Here is an 18,303-nt window from a genome sequence, read left to right on the forward strand (position 1 = left end):
AGGGCACATAAGTCTTATCTTAATGTAAGATTAGGTATTCTTCCATTCCTCGTCTACTGTAGATATAATCTAAAACATGCAATCCATCCTTCATTTACATGACCAACAAACATGTGAAACTTTTTAAATAACCAGATAGTAGGGCAGCCAAGCCTGGTAATCCCGCTAGGGTTACCTAGAGCCACTGTGCGCTCCTTAATACAGAATATTATAGGGCAGTATCCGCTAATAAATCATTTTGTGCAGGTCAATCTTATGCCCGGCAGGGTGGCATCTTTAAGTACAGAGACATCAAACTTCATAGATCTAAACTAATTGGGGTCTGCAAAACGTGGACATAAAGTGCAGGAGAAAAAAACACATTATTTTACCATTAAAGTGTTAGTTTTTTAATTAGCAAGTCTCAGTCTACGATTTTAGGCTGCAGCTGCTAAATCTGATTGATCCTGTCTTCAAATGTAAAAGTCACAATATGACAGGCCTAAGGCGGAAAGCACAGAGCTCATGGATAGATCGTCCTGTACACAAGATAATATATATATATATATATATATATATATATATGTGTGTGTGTGTGTGTGTGTGTATGTTGCGGTCTGTGGGTGAAGATATTTTGTGACTCATTCACTTATCTTTCTTTAACACTCTCTATATATAATTACGAGATTTATTTGGGAGTTCTGGAAATACACAAATTGAGGTAGAAGGGAGAAATAATGCTGGGGGCTATTAGGATTTAATTTAGGCACAAGAAACCAATGTAGGGCTGATGAAAGAAATCTGAGCTGCCATATTGGAGCAAAAGTTGGAAATCAAGTAGTTGACTTTTGCAACTAGGATATAATTATTATGGATGGGTTGGTAACACTATGACGTCTAATACTAGCTGAACACTAGAAGTCCCAGAGGGAGGTCATTTAACATTTCTACCTTTGGAACTCAGAGAGCTCGAAATTTCTGGGACTTCTAGTGTTGATAGAGGCTTAGGAAATTCATATAACTATGGATAATATACTTAATGAGAATATGTCACCAGAATTCACAGTACCAAGTACACTCGTTAATAAATACAACTTTTTAGATCGGATGAGAATGGTGTACTTACTTTCAATATCATGCCAAAATAGCATGTTTTCCCATCTGTTATTAAAAATTACCATTTTGTAACATGTGGGAGCTCAGGTTCATTTTAGTCAAAAAAGATAATTCAACCATTTTAACATGGATTTTTAAAGTAAGTACACCATCCTCATCAGATCTAACAGATCTATTTAATCACATATGCCTTATGTATTGTGAAATCTGGTGACAGATCCTCTCTAAATGTGGGGATGGCAACATTAAAAGTTTCCAGGTGTGGGCCAATGTGAGAGGTGGAGTTGGCATGAAGGTTGATGAAAGTTGGCATGAAGGGAGAAATACAAATGTCGAAAAGGTGAATAGAAGGATGGAGTTAGGCTCGATAGAAAATGTAGGCGTATGAATGGTTACTGGATAAGGGGTAAAGGAAGAAAGGCTCTACCATTATTAAGCATATTTCAAACATACACAAAAAGAATCTTGGTAGAGTGATGCACACAGAGCTCTAGGTTAATTTCTACATGGACAAAATTTGGTGGAATAATGTATGGATTAGGCTCGATGGAGAAGGCAGCAATGGACCTTAGACTTGGAGGAAAAAGTATGGTTCTTGAGGAGGAGATATACAATATATCGATGATAGACAATGCTTGCCAAAGGAATGTTTGCAGGGGCATAATGGAAAGACATGGGGCATGAATACGAGAAATTTTCTTAAAGGAGGGTTATTGGATTGGAAGTGTCAAAGGCATGAAGCTTGCTGGAGATATATTGGCATCTGATTAGATGGAGGTATATTTAGGAAAACCTGCACTCACAGAGGGTTGAACCCGATGGCCTTGAGGTCCCTTCCAACTCTACCGTTCCATGATATATCCATTATAAAGGCAAAGGGAGGCAAATGAAGTCATGAGGCTATGAAAACGATTATCTGTCAAGAGTATTGCCTTGCATTTTTTACACATTGAAACTATTAAATAATTCCAATTCCTAATACATAATGATGATTTGGCACAGAAGTCATGTCTGGATTAGGAAATTAAGTCTGCCAACAATACACCAAGGCAGTTTAGTGATATAATCCAATACTGAAAGAAACATGACTGGTATAGAGGGTATCAAAAAATAGTTCATAAAATGTATAGGATTGAACTTTGAATGGGAATGTGGCCTCAAATGAGGACTAGAGGCAAAAGTGAAGTTAGGCCAGGAATACAGTAGTGAGGCTTTATTGAACAGCTACACAGTGAAGCATGGGAGATGGCACATGAGGTTTCAAGGACACAAGAGAGGTGTTGGATAAGCAATGGGAGCCGCTACACAATCCCAAGCACACACTGTGCAATGGAGGGGATTTAAGTGTTCCATGCAGCCGCCCCATTCTTCTCTCTCGGGGTCTTTGCTCCCTGGCGGTGTATGTAGGGACAGTTTAGAGAACATTTATCTCAGTCTGAATAAATGATGAAGCCAGAGAAGGTACTGTATTTGTTGTTATTGCCTCCATGAGCTTTGCCACCATCCAACTTTATGTAGACTTCATCTCCAGCATCCAGATGAAGGATCACACTGTTACTGGCATAGTCGTAATTCTGGTCGGCATCTTGAGCAATGGCACTGGCTCGAACCTGGAAGAGAATAAGAAGAGAAAATGAAATATAACTGTATAAAAAAGTAGAGACATTAATTAATTGTTTTACTTTTGGCAGTGATGAAAGATCTAAACTGTGTCTTGGTGAAATTGGGGGCCTTAGACAGTACACTTGAACCAAGGTCTCAGTGCCAAGAAACGCCAAAGCCCCAGCATTAGGGTATTTTTAACACATTTCCACAACATATTTAGCCACATAGCCAAATTAAAATTGGTTCTTTTATGTTTAGCTCTTGAATTACTTGAAAGAGTAAAGTCCCCAGTAAAAACTGAGAAGAAAGCCGTGGTATCAGACAAATTTCAAATTGCAACGTTTTGAAGTTATTCCCTAACAATACAATAAGTGATAACTTCCCAATTGCAATTGCTTAGTGTCCAACTGTTGGGACCCACACATATTCCAAGACTGAGACACTGAAGAGTTAGGTTTTAATAGAACAGAAGTTGAGCGTGTGTATCTCTACTCCTTTCAGACTCTATGTGACTGCTGGAGAAAACCTCTTCAGAGCCCCTCAGAATCAGTGAGGGTCCAAGTGGTTGGAACCTTAGCAACATGGAACTTATCCCCTATATTGATGTGGATAGGCAATATTCTAAAAACTTCACACAAACGCTTTGAATATGTCAAAAAAACAATATTTCCAAGTTTCTTCTACCCATTAAACAGTAAAAAACGGACATTCACTTGGATGGTATATGAATGGCATCTGAGTGCTATTCATTTTTTTCCACAAACTGCTTCCCTTAAATATTTAAGTTGCAAATCAGATCAAAAACAGATATAATCCTGTTTTCTTATTTGCAGACTATTGGCCCTCAAAAAAATAAACATGTGGTCAGCTTCATAGACCATAACGTGTGAATGATTTGTGAAAAAATTAGGCCCCTATGACACATCGTTGTGACCTCCGTTCAGTGGTCCTTTCGGGGCTTCTGCCTGAAGAACTCACAAAACAGGTTTTGGACGCATGCGCCGATGGGGTCATTGACTATAATGGTGTAGACGGAGTCACCGTACGCTCTTTCGTGCACCATTTTCAGGAGTATACGCTTTCTGCAGGTGGACACCCAGATGTAGTAGACTGCATCTGGTTGTCTACCTGTGGAAAGCGTATAGTCCCGAAAATGGTGCACAACAGAGCACACAGTGACTCCATCTGCACCATTATAATCAATGGCCCCATGGATGTGTGTCGCCCGGGGACCAGGGGGTACTCAGATCCGGGCCACGAGGTCACTTCTGTGGGTATCACGGTGGTGTGACCCGGTCTGTGATCCCAGGCTCCACAGTAAAAAAAGGGGATTGGTGAGGGAGATAGTTTATTGTCCGTGATGCCACCCACGGTTGTGGTGATTGTATGGACACCACCGCTGCTCTTTATGGGGATCCCGGGAGCGGTGACAGGGAGCAGCTGAGTTGGTGATTCTCCCCTCCGTGGGTAGGGGGTTGGTTGTCCCGGGGCCCGGTGATGGGGTAAGCAGGGAGCAGGGCGCAGTGCTGCGGTGCGGTGCCCGAGGGCACGGGCGTACTCACAAGTAATTCACACGGAGTCACTGGTAAACTAGGAATTGCCGGTGTCCGCAGCCTTCGGTACGGGGGTGATAGTGTCCCACACACGGTGCAGCAGCTCCTGTTCTTTCCCTGCAGCCAGGTGCCTTTCTCTCCACTCTCTTCCTCTTTCTCCACAGCCGGGAACGGGGAATCCACTCCCCTGTAGTGATCCGGGTCACCCTAGGTACCGAGGGGCCACTACCCTGCTCCGGCTACCTCTGGCCCCTTCCTCACTACGGCCTGTCCCGGACCTCTCGGAGCACGCTTCACTTTCAGCCTGGGAGCTACAACTCCAGACTTCTCTTCTCTCTGTCTCTCCGAACACTCTGCTCCAGCCCCTCCCCTCTGCTCTGCTTTTCTCTTACACTGGGGGCTGTGGTTTGTCCTGCTGCACCGGTGTGAGATCAGATTACCAAGGAGGATTAACTCTTTCTGTGACAACCTGGCTTTGCCAGGGCGTCACACACCCCCTTGGTAAAACACGGCCCGTCCTCGGGCCGTCTGGCCACCAACATTTATTAAAACTGGAAAAATCAACACATTACAATCATACATCTTCCCACATCGGGAGGTACGTTTTCTAAAACTTTAAACTGTTCTGCCACCCCACACCTGCGGAGCAGATGGCATCCTCCTGAACCTGAGGGCGTTCAACAGGGGTGACAGTCCATAAAACAGTCAACTTTTTAACTTGTGGGTAGCCGTCCATGCTCCGCTACTACTTCCACTGCCGCCACTCCCAGTACGGGACACGGGTTCCGTACTCTGCCTCCAGCTCAGATGCCAGGCCCACTTGGATGTCCTCGGCGCCGGCTACATCCGACCTCGCTAACTGCCGAGGACTCCATCTCTCACTGGCCTGCTCCTCCTCTCTGCAGGTGCACTCCGGCTGCTCCACAGCCGGGACGGGGTACCTGGGAGCGGCTGGCGCCACATCTGGGGCAGACTTCCAATCGGGTGCCACCTCCGTTGCGGCCGGGCGGACTGCCGGAGCCGACGTCATCACCGTGGCGGCTGGGCGGACTGCCGGAGCCGGGTAAGATGTCATCGGGGTTGCGGCTACTGCTTGTCCAGGAACGGAATTAGGCAAAGTCCTGGCGTCCCTGCCTTTACAGTCCTAGTCACATAAACTGCGGTTCCTTCTTCCTGCTCCCCCTTGGTACTCGGGAGCAGTCCTTCTAGCAACTTTTAAAGTTTCCCTTTCGCTTCCGGTCCTCCGGAACTTCACTTCCGCCCGCGTTCTCAGGGGGCGGAGCCTCTTTTTCGCGCCCGCCGCTCGGAGGAGAAGGCGCCAAGCTGTTGTTTTTGGCGCCTAAAATGGCGGCTAAAATGGCGGACTTCGGGATTTTTCCTCAGCGGGACGCCGCTGACGGACGGGGCAAGGCGCACTTCCTCCAGGTAACTGGATGGGTTTGATCCTGTTCGTGACGCCAAATGTGTCGCCCGGGGACCAGGGGGTACTCCGATCCGGGCCACGAGGTCACTTCTGTGGGTATCACGGTGGCGTGACCCGGTCTGTGATCCCAGGCTCCACAGTAAAAAAAGGGGATTGGTGAGGGAGATAGTTTATTGTCCGTGACGCCACCCACGGTTGTGGTGATTGTATGGACACCACCGCTGCTCTTTATGGGGATCCCGGGAGCGGTGACAGGGAGCAGCTGAGTTGGTGATTCTCCCCTCCGTGGGTAGGGGGTTGGTTGTCCCGGGGCCCGGTGGTGGGGTAAGCAGGGAGCAGGGCGCAGTGCTGTGGTGCGGTGCCCGAGGGCACGGGCGTACTCACAAGTAATTCACACGGAGTCACTGGTAAACTAGGAATTGCCGGTGTCCGCAGCCTTCGGTACGGGGGTGTTAGTGTCCCACACACGGTGCAGCAGCTCCTGTTCTTTCCCTGCAGCCAGGTGCCTTTCTCTCCACTCTCTTCCTCTTTCTCCTCAGCCGGGAACGGGGAATCCACTCCCCTGTAGTGATCCGGGTCACCCTAGGTACCGAGGGGCCACTACCCTGCTCCGGCTACCTCTGGCCCCTTCCTCACTACGGCCTGTCCCGGCCCTCTCGGAGCACGCTTCACTTTCAGCCTGCGAGCTACAACTCCAGACTTCTCTTCTCTCTGTCTCTCCAAACACTCTGCTCCAGCCCCTCCCCTCTGCTCTGCTTTTCTTTTACACTGGGGGCTGTGGTTTGTCCTGCTGCACCGGTGTGAGATCAGATTACCAAGGAGGATTAACTCTTTCTGTGACAACCTGGCTTTGCCAGGGCGTCACAGATGCATGCGTCCAAAAACCGTTTTGCGGGGTGTTCAGATGGAAGTCCAGACGGGACCACCAAACGGAGGTCACGACGCAGTGTGAAAGGGACCATAGAGATTGAAATATGGCCGTCTGAATGGAGATGTTTCAGTAGCCCCTTTAAGGATATGGTTCACGTAAATCCTTTTAGCTTAGTTCATATACAAGCTTCCGACATTTAAGTGCAGACCCAATATTTGGATCTAAACTAATTGCAATTTACCCATAATTCCTGTAGATTTCATGGGTATCTCCTTTTCTGTGTCTGCACTGGCAAACCTGCTCTAAGAAATGAGTTAGAGAATACAACAATTAGTGTGCCTTGTTTATTTGTCGACAAGAGTAAAAGGAAATCCAAGGTTTGGTTAAAAGAAAAATAAAATCTGGAAATAATAAACTAATTAAATGAAATCAGAAGATGCAATTACCACATCCTTTAATCTTACAAAAATCCATCAAAATAACCTTAAATTTGCAGCGAGACAGAGAAATCTGATTCCACTTTATACATCAGAAAGTCAATATTTTTATGCGCACCGTCTCGTAGGCAGATGGACCCTTGACTCTTCAGTCTCTGAATCCCACAGTTATATATATTGGAAATCAATGACCGTGCAGTGAGTTTATTGCCCTCAAGGGGTTAATCACGAATCTCTCTATTTCCAGTGGAAGCGCGGCGCCTTTGTGACAGGACGGAGGCACACGTGAGGCTGAGACACCAACTCCTAACACACAAGCAGCAGCACAGGTGTGTTAATAAGGAGAATAAACAGCTCACTGTGCTAGTAATTAATGTCTCCAGTCACAGGCTCGCCTGCCAAGAACTAAAGAACGAGAGAGAGAGGCAGCGAGAAGGAAGAGGAGTATGTGACTCATTAAAAGTGGCAGTCCCCCCTGCTGGAAAATAATTCTTGTTGTTTTTTTTTCACTAGACAACTAAAGTCTGTTGTAACAGGCGATTGAGACAGTTTCGGACAACTGTCAGGTGAAATCTCTGTACAAATGGCCACTACCGAGGGTAAAATACATATTTGGCCATGAGTTAATCAGACAAATCGGATCATAGTTGTAGGATGAAGTGGAGAAGATGCCTATAGCAAACAATGGGAATTCAGTTCTTATTTTTGAGAGGTCCTCTGATTTTTTTGGTATCACGAATACAATCGTGATTTTTTTTTCTAGAATAATGAATTATTAGATCTAACATCTCAGTAACAAGTAAAAACACAGTGTGTTTCTATGGGGCTCTTCACGTGTCATGGACTAATGGTCTGTATAAAGAAAAATGGATAGATGCCATCCAAGGGGCATCCTAGTGCTGTCTATTTTTCACTGACTGGTTACTAAGTGAACGTTGGGAAGACTCCTTTAGTTACCTTTTGCATATATAAAGATGCATGACACATGGATGATAAATATGGGCAGCATGACCGAATACAAATGAAAATTTAATCCAGCACACTGATGGAAATTGGTACATTTTGTGTACAACAACAAAAATTGACTTAAATTCAGCCTAAGTGATTTATTTTTATAGCTTTGACTACTGATGTCAACTAATTATCAGTATTTACTATGAGCTATAAAATTATAATTAGAATCACTAGCTTAACCCCTTCCCCAAAAAGCAATTTTCCATTTTTGTACTTTGCTTAAGTCAGTAAAATTATGGCAATACCAAATTTGTATAGTGTTTTTCTTTGAATGGTAAACAAATTCAGAATTTCATGATCAAAGTTCACCACCTGATATAATTATTTTAACACAAGAAGAAGTACGCCTGCAATTGAGTAAATTAAACATTGACAAATCCCCTGAACCAGATGGAATTCATCCACGAATATTGAGGGAATTGAGCTCAGTAATCGACAAACTGCTGTATCTCATCTTCTTAGACTCGCTTGTAACAGGGTTGGTGCCTCAGGATTGGAGGATTGCTGATGTGGTACCGATATTTAAGAAAGGTAAGAGGGTGGATCTAGGCAACTACCGTCCATAAATTACAAGAATGAGGGCAAGATGTGACACCATATCAAAGACTACAAAAGCTACATCCCACAATAGAATTTTAGCATAACAAGAGACCAAGGGGTTAATGTAGTAGTATATCCAAAAAGTCCAGAGAACAACTTCTTGAAAAAATATGAAAAATATTTATTGCATAGATAATTACAAGAAGTGACGTACATAGAAAAGTTAAAAAATCACGTAACAATTAATCAGGTCAATTCAAGGAGAATCTGTGTGTCTGTACATATATTTCAAAATTGTTTGATTAAAAACTATGACAAGACCTGAAAAAAATTTGCTCAAATATGGCAACATTGATGACAGAATAAAAGATTATTATGGGTCTAGGATTGTGATATCAATTTTTCCCATTAAGCTACGTTCACACTATTATTTGGTGAGTCGTTGACGTTGTAGATTTCTGCAGCATTTCTGCACCTATTAGCCAAACAAAGTTACTTTCATTTTTTTCAATGTCTTTCAAGTGCGTTTGGTTTTCACACATTGTTTTATTGCTGTGGCTTTTGACTCATTGTGTTATGTCTTGTTTTAAATAAAGTTGCTTTGTTTTTGATACTTCCTGGTATTTGACTTTGCCAAAACTTTATTAATACAGTCATCCGTTGTTTACCTGCAGATTTTACGCATATTATGCAATTCTATGGGAAAAATCTGCAAAAAAAAAATCAGCGTATTCACAAGAGAAATTGACATGTTGCGAATTTAAAAACCGTACCGCAAGACAGTTTAAACAGCGTAGAAAAAAAAAAGAAAGAAAAGAACAGTGGGCATGAAATCTCTATAAATCACATCCATTTTGTTGGAACTGTAAGACGCTACAACGAATATACACAAAACTCACCAAAATCTTATGATGGGAACTTAATCTTAAAGGGAACCTGTCACCAGATTTGGAGACTATAAACTGCGGCCACCTCCAGTGAGCACTTATATACAGCATTCCAGAATGCTGTAATAAGAGCCCAGGCCGCTCTGTATAATGTAAAAAACACTTTTATAATACTCCCTTACAGGGGCGGTCTGGTCTGATGGGTGTCACTGTTCTCCAGTCCTAGGGGGCAGGCTGGTCCGATGAGTGTTGCTACTCTCTGATCCGGCACCTCCTCTCTGCGGCGATCTCCGTCCTTCTTCTGAGGCCTATGTGCATGATGCGTTATACCGGCATTGAGGTCCTGAGCAGGTGGACTTTGATCGACCATGCTTAGGGCAGATCAAAGTATTGTAGTGCCCATGCAGGGGCGGTCTTTAACCTTTCCTCGTGCCTGCACATTACAGTATTTTGATCTGCCCTGAGTAGGGCAGATCAACGTGCGCCTGCACAAGACTGCAATGCTGGCATGTATGGATGACGTAGGACATGTCATCCACAGTGGGCTGGATTGAAGGAGGATGGAGACTGCCGCAGAAAGGAGGCACCAGACCGGAGAACAGCGATACCCATCAAACCGTACCGCCCCCTAGATGAGTATATAAAAGTGTTTTTTATGTTATACATAGAGGCCTGGACTCTTATATACAGTATTCTAAATGCTGTATATAAGAGCTCACTGGTGGTCGCCGAAGCTTACAGTCGTCAAATCTGGTGGCAGGTTCCCTTTAAGGAAGCACTCCCATGACCTTTTTTCCCCTAAATCTACTGTATGTATTTGAGTATGTCCTGTAGTGTCAGTGTGTTAATATTGACATCTTCTCGAGTATCCAGTGCCCTTTTCCTTCTCTTCTGAGTCACATGATGACTCTTCAGACCAGGGCCGGCTCCAGGTTTTTGTAGGCCCCGGGCGGAAGAGTCTCACATATACACAGATACATACACATACAGGCATACATACATATACATATTTGAAGACAAACTCACAAAAATACTTATAAACAGACAAATCTATACAGTCATATACAGTGACATACATAGATACACATCATACATGCATACAGACACATTCCCGCTTGTCTTCTGCATCCAGCTCCTCTTGGACTTGTGGCTGTGCTGCATGATGGTCATCACTAACAGACATAGCCGCTGCAAGTGCACACTGACACTGCTGTATATACATCACAGGAGGGGCTGGGGGCTACAATATATACATCACAGGAGGGGCAGGGGCCATAGACATTACTGGAGGGCATAGATGTTACTGGAATAGCAAACAGCTCTGGGGGTATACACGTTACTGGGGTGGATTGCATAGAGCTCTGGGGGGCTGCACATACGGCTCCAGGGGGCTGCACAGATGGTTATGGGGGTGGGGCACACGCACAGCTCTGATCCATACATACACACTCACACAGCTCTGCTACACACACACACCCCTTGATAGCACTGTTGCACACATCTCTGCTGCATATGTACAGACACAAACACACACACAGCTCTGCTGCATATATAAATATATATATGGTATATATATATATATATATATGTATATATATATATATATATATGTACGCACAGCTCTGCTGCACATATACACATCTCTGCTGTCCGAAGACTACAGTCAGGGCCAGAAATATTTGGACAGTGACGCAAGTTTTGTTATTTTAGCTGTTTACAAAAACATGTTCATAAATACAATTATATATATAATATGGGCTGAAAGTGCACACTCCCAGCTGCAATATGAGAGTTTTCACATCCAAATCGGAGAAAGGGTTTAGGAATCATAGCTCTGTAATGCATAGCCTCCTCTTTTTCAAGGGACCAAAAGTAATTGGACAAGGGACTCTAAGGGCTGCAATTAACTCTGAAGGCGTCTCCCTCGTTAACCTGTAATCAATGAAGTAGTTAAAAGGTCTGGGGTTGATTACAGGTGTGTGGTTTTGCATTTGGAAGCTGTTGCTGTGACCAGACAACATGCGGTCTAAGGAACTCTCAATTGAAGTGAAACAGAACATCCTGAGGCTGAAAAAAAAGAAAACATCCATCAGAGAGATAGCAGACATGCTTGGAGTAGCAAAATCAACAGTCGGGTACATTCTGAGAAAAAAGGAATTGACTGGTGAGCTTGGGAACTCAAAAAGGCCTGAGCGCCCACGGATGACAACAGTGGTGGATGATCGCCGCATACTTTCTTTGGTGAAGAAGAACCCGTTCACAACATCAACTGAAGTCCAGAACACTCTCAGTGAAGTAGGTGTATCTGTCTCTAAGTCAACAGTAAAGAGAAGACTCCATGAAAGTAAATACAAAGGGTTCACATCTAGATGCAAACCATTCATCAATTCCAAAAATAGACAGGCCAGAGTTAAATTTGCTGAAAAACACCTCATGAAGCCAGCTCAGTTCTGGAAAAGTATTCTATGGACAGATGAGCCAAAGATCAACCTGTACCAGAATGATGGGAAGAAAAAAGTTTGGAGAAGAAAGGGAACGGCAGATGATCCAAGGCACACCACATCCTCTGTAAAACATGGTGGAGGCAACGTGATGGCATGGGCATGCATGGCTTTCAATGGCACTGGGTCACTTGTGTTTATTGATGACATAACAGCAGACAAGAGTAGCCGGATGAATTCTGAAGTGTACCGGGATATACTTTCAGCCCAGATTCAGCCAAATGCCGTAAAGTTGATCGGACGGCCCTTCATAGTACAGATGGACAATGACCCCAAGCATACAGCCAAAGCTACCCAGGAGTTCATGAGTGCAAAAAAGTGGAACATTCTGCAATGGCCAAGTCAATCACCAGATCTTAACCCAATTGAGCATGCATTTCACTTGCTCAAATCCAGACTTAAGACGGAAAGACCCACAAACAAGCAAGACCTGAAGGCTGCGGCTGTAAAGGCCTGGCAAAGCATTAAGAAGGAGGAAACCCAGCGTTTGGTGATGTCCATGGGTTCCAGACTTAAGGCAGTGATTGCCTCCAAAGGATTCGCAACAAAATATTGAAAATAAAAATATTTTGTTTGGGTTTGGTTTATTTGTCCAATTACTTTTGACCTCCTAAAATGGGGAGTGTTTGTAAAGAAATGTGTACAATTCCTACAATTTCTATCAGATATTTTTGTTCAAACCTTCAAATTAAACGTTACAATCTGCACTTGAATTCTGTTGTAGAGGTTTCGTTTCAAATCCCATGTGGTGACATGCAGAGCCCAACTCGCGAAAATTGTGTCACTGTCCAAATATTTCTGGACCTAACTGTATATATACACACAGCTTTGCTGCACACATCTCTACTGCGCTGCCCAAACAGCACATATTCACAAGGCTCTGCCGCCCAGAGTAAATACACACTCTGCTGCCCAAAGAGTATATATACGCACATACACAAACAGCTCTGCTGCAGACAGACACACACTGCACCCAGACACACACTCGGCTCTGCTGCACCCAAACATACTCGGCTCTGCTGCACCCAGACACACTCGGCTCTGCTGCACTCAGACACACACTCGGCTCTGCTGCACCCAGACACACACTCTGCTCTGCTGCACCCAGACACATACTCAGCTCTGCTGCACCCAAACACACACTCGGCACTGCTGCACCCAGACACATACTCGGCTCTGCTGTACCCAGACACATACTCAGCTCTGTTGCAACCAAACACACACTCTGCTCTGCTGCACCCAGACACAAACTTGGCACTGCTGCACCCAGACACACACTCGGCTCTGCTGCACCCAAACACACACTCGGCTCTGCTGCACCCAAACACACACTCGGCTCTGCTGCACCCAGGCACACACTCGGCTCTGCTGAACCCAGGCACACACTCAGCTCTGCTGCACCCAGGCACACACTCGGCTCTGCTGCACCCATACATCTACTCGGCTCTGCTGCACCCAGACACCTACTCGGCTCTGCTGCACCAAGACACACACTCGGCTCTGCTGCACCCATACACCTACTCGGCCCTGCTGCATTCAAACACACACTCGGCTCTGCTGCACCCAGACACAGACACACTGTTGTAGTTATCTACCTTTAATGCAGGGGGTTATAGCTTATAATGGGACATCTGGGAAATGTGCACACGCGGCTCTAGGGGCCCCACACACATGGCTCTGGGGGCCCCACACTCTGCTCTGGGGGCCCCACACACACGGCTCTGGGGGACCCGAACACTTAGCTCTGGGGGCCAGCACATACGGCTCCGGGGGGTGGGAAGGGAGCCAGGACAGACATCTCGGAGGGAGCGGGGGGAGTCCATACAGCTCACTGGAGCCCATAAATTGGGGGGCGGGGAGGGGTGTAGAACATACCGCTGAAATCAAGGTGGAGAGGGGGTCCACACAGCATCGGAGGGCAGTGCTGTGCTGGGGGTCGCTTGCTGGCACTGCTCCTCATCTTCATCTGTGGGACAGTGACTGGAGCTGGACGCCGCGCGATAGCGCCGCCCACAGATCAAGTTCAAACAAGGAGTTCACAGCGAATGCTGTGGACAGCGTGTCTTAAAGGGACAGCAGACGCGGTTTCCTGCAGAGGACTGCGGTCCCCAGAACTCGCGAATGGGCCCCCCCGGCTGTCCAGGGCCCCCCGCATTTGCGTCTGTGTGCCGCATGCTGACGCCAGCCCTGCTTCAGACTATCCGGATTACACTACATCCAAAGTGTAAGTCGGAAGTCGCTTTTATAATATAGGCCTATGGTGTCTCATTCTGACGTTTCATAGTCTAATACTGTAAAAGCTACTTCCGGGTCACACAGAGTCCAGTGTGAATTGGAGTGTATGAAGAGCTGTGACATCACTCAGAAGAAGAATGGAGCAGTGTTGGATAGAAGACGGCAGTGAGTATATTAATTATTATTATTATTTATTATTATAGCGCCATCAATTCCATGGCGCTTTACATGTGAAAGGGGTATACATAATAGGGACAAGTACAATAATCATAAACAATACAAGGCACAGACAGGTACAGGAGGAGAGAGGTCCCTGCCCACGAGGGCTCACAGTCTACAAGGGATAAGTGAGGACACAGTAGGTTAGGGTAGAGCTGATTGTGTAATATACTGATGCTACACTACATACATGTAAACAAAAGTTTACAAAGAAAAAAATCATTGGAGGGTTTCTTTAATTTGTGATTATTGTTTAAAAATAGTAAAACATAAAAAACTATACATATTTGGTATTACCATTTGAATGGAATGACCCAAAGAATAAACGTAAGAAGTCATTTTTGGTGAATGGTGGAAATTTAAACTGTAAAAAATAACAAAAACAAATGCTGTTTTGTTTATTCCCCACAAAAAAGCAACAAAAGTTAATGATATATGTACAAATGGGATAAGCCAAAACTATGATATTCACTGCATGTGTATTTTATGGACCACAAGAATTTTGGATCCATAATTGAGATCAATGTTCATATCTTAGGCCCTGTAGCATTATGTATTTTTTTGCAATTCCAGATGCAGTTCTTGGATAAGAGTGGGCGGCATAGTCCTTCATAACACTGCAGACCTGTCCTTCTATAGTCTTAGATTACAGGATAAGCCTTTAATATTTTGCCATTCAAAATTGAGTGTCATCCTGCTCTGTATTCATGTAATCAATCAGAACGAGCAATGCGATCCTCCACAATATAAACAGAACTGCGTGGACGTATTCTCTTTGCTATTTGATAGTTGGAAATTGGACAAGACTCACCTCACCAGAGGAACATCAATGCTAGCAAGCAAGAGGACGGGATATTGTTGGCAAAACCCAGTAAAATAATAAGGGCTTAGTTACGGACTACGGTATATCATACCTTCCAACTTTGAAACACAGAAGATAGACATATTCTATGGCCCTCAGAGCGTCACAACAATTTCTATTTTACATTAAGCCACTTATGTAATCCCACCCAATACTTTTATGCAAAAATACAGAAATACACCATGTGCAGAATTATTAGGCAAGTTGTATTTTAGAGGATTTATTTATTATTGATCAACAACTATATTCTCAATCAACCCCCAAAAGACTCATAAATATCAAAGCTTAATATTTTTGGAAATTGGAGTGGAGTTTTTTTTTAGATTTGGCTATCTTATGAGGATATCTGTTTTTGCAGGTAACTATTACTGTGCAGAATTATTAGGCAACTTAATAAAAAACAAATATATTCCCATCTTACTTGTTTATTTTCACCAGGTAAACCAATATAACTGCACAAAATTTAGAAATAAATATTTGACATGTAAAAACAAAACCCCAAAAAATTAGTGATCAATATAGCCACCATTCTTTATGATGACACTCAACAGCCTACCATCTATAGATTCTATCAGTTGCTTGATCTGTTTACGATCAACATTGCGTGCAGCAGCCACCACAGCCTCCCAGACACTGTTCCGAGAAGTGTACTGTTTTCCCTCCCTGTAGATCTCACATTTTATGAGGGACCACAGGTTCTTTATGGGGTTCAGATCAGGTGAACAAGGGAGTCATGTCATTATTTTTTCATCTTTTAGACCTTTACTGGCCAGCCACGCTGTGGAGTAGTTAGATGCATGTGATGGAGCATTGTCCTGCATGAAAATCATGTTTTTCTTGATGATACCAACTTCTTCCTGTACCACTGCTTGAAGAAGTTGTCTTCCAGAAACTGGCAATAGGTCTGGGAGTTGAGCTTCACTCCATCCTCAATCCGAAAAGTCCCACAAGTTCATCTTTGATGATACCAGCCCATACCAGTACCCCACCTCCACCTTGCTGGCATCTGAATTGTAGTGGAGCTCTCTGCTACCTTACTGATCCAGTCTCTGGCCCATCCATCTGGCCCATCAAGAGTCACTCTTATTTCATCAGTCCATAAAACCTTTGAAAAATCAGTCTTAAGATATTTCTTGGCCCAGTCTTGACGTTTTATCTTATATTTCTTGTTCAAAGGTGGTCATTTTTCAGCCTTCCTTACCTTGGCCATGTCCCTGAGTATGGCACACCTTGTGTTTTTTGATACTCCAATAACGTTGCAACTCTGAAATAGGCCAAACTGGTGGCAAATGGCATCTTGGCAGCTTCACGCTTGATTTTCCTTAATTCATGGGCAGTTATTTTGCGCCTTTTTGCCTAACTCGCTTCTTGCAACCCTGTTGGCTATTTGCCATGAAACGCTTAATTGTTCGGCGATCACGCTTCAAATGTTTGGCAATTTCAAGACTGCTGCATCCCTTTGCAAGACATCTCACAATTTTGGACTTTTCAGAGCCCGTCAAATCTCTCTTCTGACCCATTTTACCAAAGGAAAGGAAGTTGCCTAATAATTAAGCACACCTTATATGGGGGGGGTTTGATGTCATTACACCACACCCCTCCTCATTACAGAGATGCACATCACCTGATTTACTTAATTGATAGTTGGCTCTCAAGCCTATACAGCTTGGAGTAGGACAACATGTATAAAAAGTATCATGCGATCCAAATACTAATTTGCCTAATAATTCTGCACACAGTGTATTGCTCCTAGTCAGGCCCAATAGTTTTCCCACACAGTGAAGTATTCATTTTGCAGTGCCCCACATGCACAGTATGTCCTAGCCCCATCCAACCCCCCTTGAGTACATTCCTTTATAAATGTTATAATGCCCCCCCACACACTACTTTACCCCACACACAGTGTGATTCATACTTAGTATAATGCCCCCACAGTACATTCCTTCACATACAATATAATGCCCATACAGACAGTCTAATGCCAGAATCAGTACTTTTTGACACACAGTATGATATCCATGAACCACCCTACACATATTGATGGCCACTACAGTCCCCTACCACACACAGTATGATGCTCTCACTGCCCACTCAGAAAATAAGATGCCCCAACAGCCCTCCTTATCAAGTATGATGCCCCGATGGCCCTCCTCACACAGAATAACGCTTCACAGTAAATTCCCCCATATGACTTGATGCCCTTACAGCACCCTCACACAGTATTATTTCCACTACAACCCCCCACACAGTATGATGCCATGAAAGCCCCCACACACAGTAGGATGCCCACCAGTGCCCAAACACTGATACAGTATGGTGACCCCCACAGTAACAACAACACAGTACGATGGCCGAGTTTCTGTCACACAGTATTATGTATTATTATATACAGAATAATATATTATTATATACAGTATGATGTCTCACAGTGTATTCCCTCACATATTATAATGTTTCGCAGCCCCTCTCACACACTATGATGCTCTCTACATGTAAAATGATGACCCAACAGTCCCCCACATGCAGTATGATGTCCCAACAATTCCACACATGCAGTGTGAAGCTACTATAGTCTTCTTCAATATAGTATGAGGGCAACCACATCTCCCAACACAGTATGACCCCACAGTCCCCCTTTCACAGTATAATGACTCAACATTCCCCTCCCACACAGAGTATAATGCCCATACAGTCCCACAATATAGTATAATGCCCCCAACAGTTGCCTACACAGTATGATGCTCCCACAGTCACACTCTCACACGCTATGATGCCGCAACTTCCCACGCTCACTGTATCATGGTCCCACAGTCCCCCACACAGTATTAATTTCCCTACACATTATGATCTCATCACAGTCCCCCTCAAATAGCATGATGCCCTCTACATTCAATATGATGTCCCAATAATCCACCACACACAGTAAGAGGTCCACACTGTTATCTTTATGCAAACTGAAGCCCTCACAGTCTCCCCTCACATGATATGATGTTCCACAGCTCCCTACACATAGTTTGATGCCACCAATACAGTATGATGCCCCCACATTCTTCCTCGCACA

General features: G+C 44.3%; 1 protein-coding gene across 1 annotated transcript in view; it reads right to left on the reverse strand.

Annotated features, from left to right (window-relative positions):
* Window positions 1-2,293: 2,293 nt before the first annotated feature.
* Window positions 2,294-18,303, reverse strand: part of C1QL1 (complement C1q like 1) — a 194,222-nt gene continuing 178,212 nt past the window's right edge. Inside the window, exon 2 of the mRNA XM_075347727.1 lies at window positions 2,294-2,705. Within this exon, the coding sequence (XP_075203842.1) occupies window positions 2,526-2,705 (180 nt within the window). The 3' untranslated portion in view covers window positions 2,294-2,525. The remainder of the gene's footprint in view (window positions 2,706-18,303) is intronic.

Source organism: Anomaloglossus baeobatrachus, chromosome 5 (assembly GCF_048569485.1).
Source record: "Anomaloglossus baeobatrachus isolate aAnoBae1 chromosome 5, aAnoBae1.hap1, whole genome shotgun sequence".
NCBI classification, from domain to species: Eukaryota; Metazoa; Chordata; class Amphibia; order Anura; family Aromobatidae; genus Anomaloglossus; species Anomaloglossus baeobatrachus.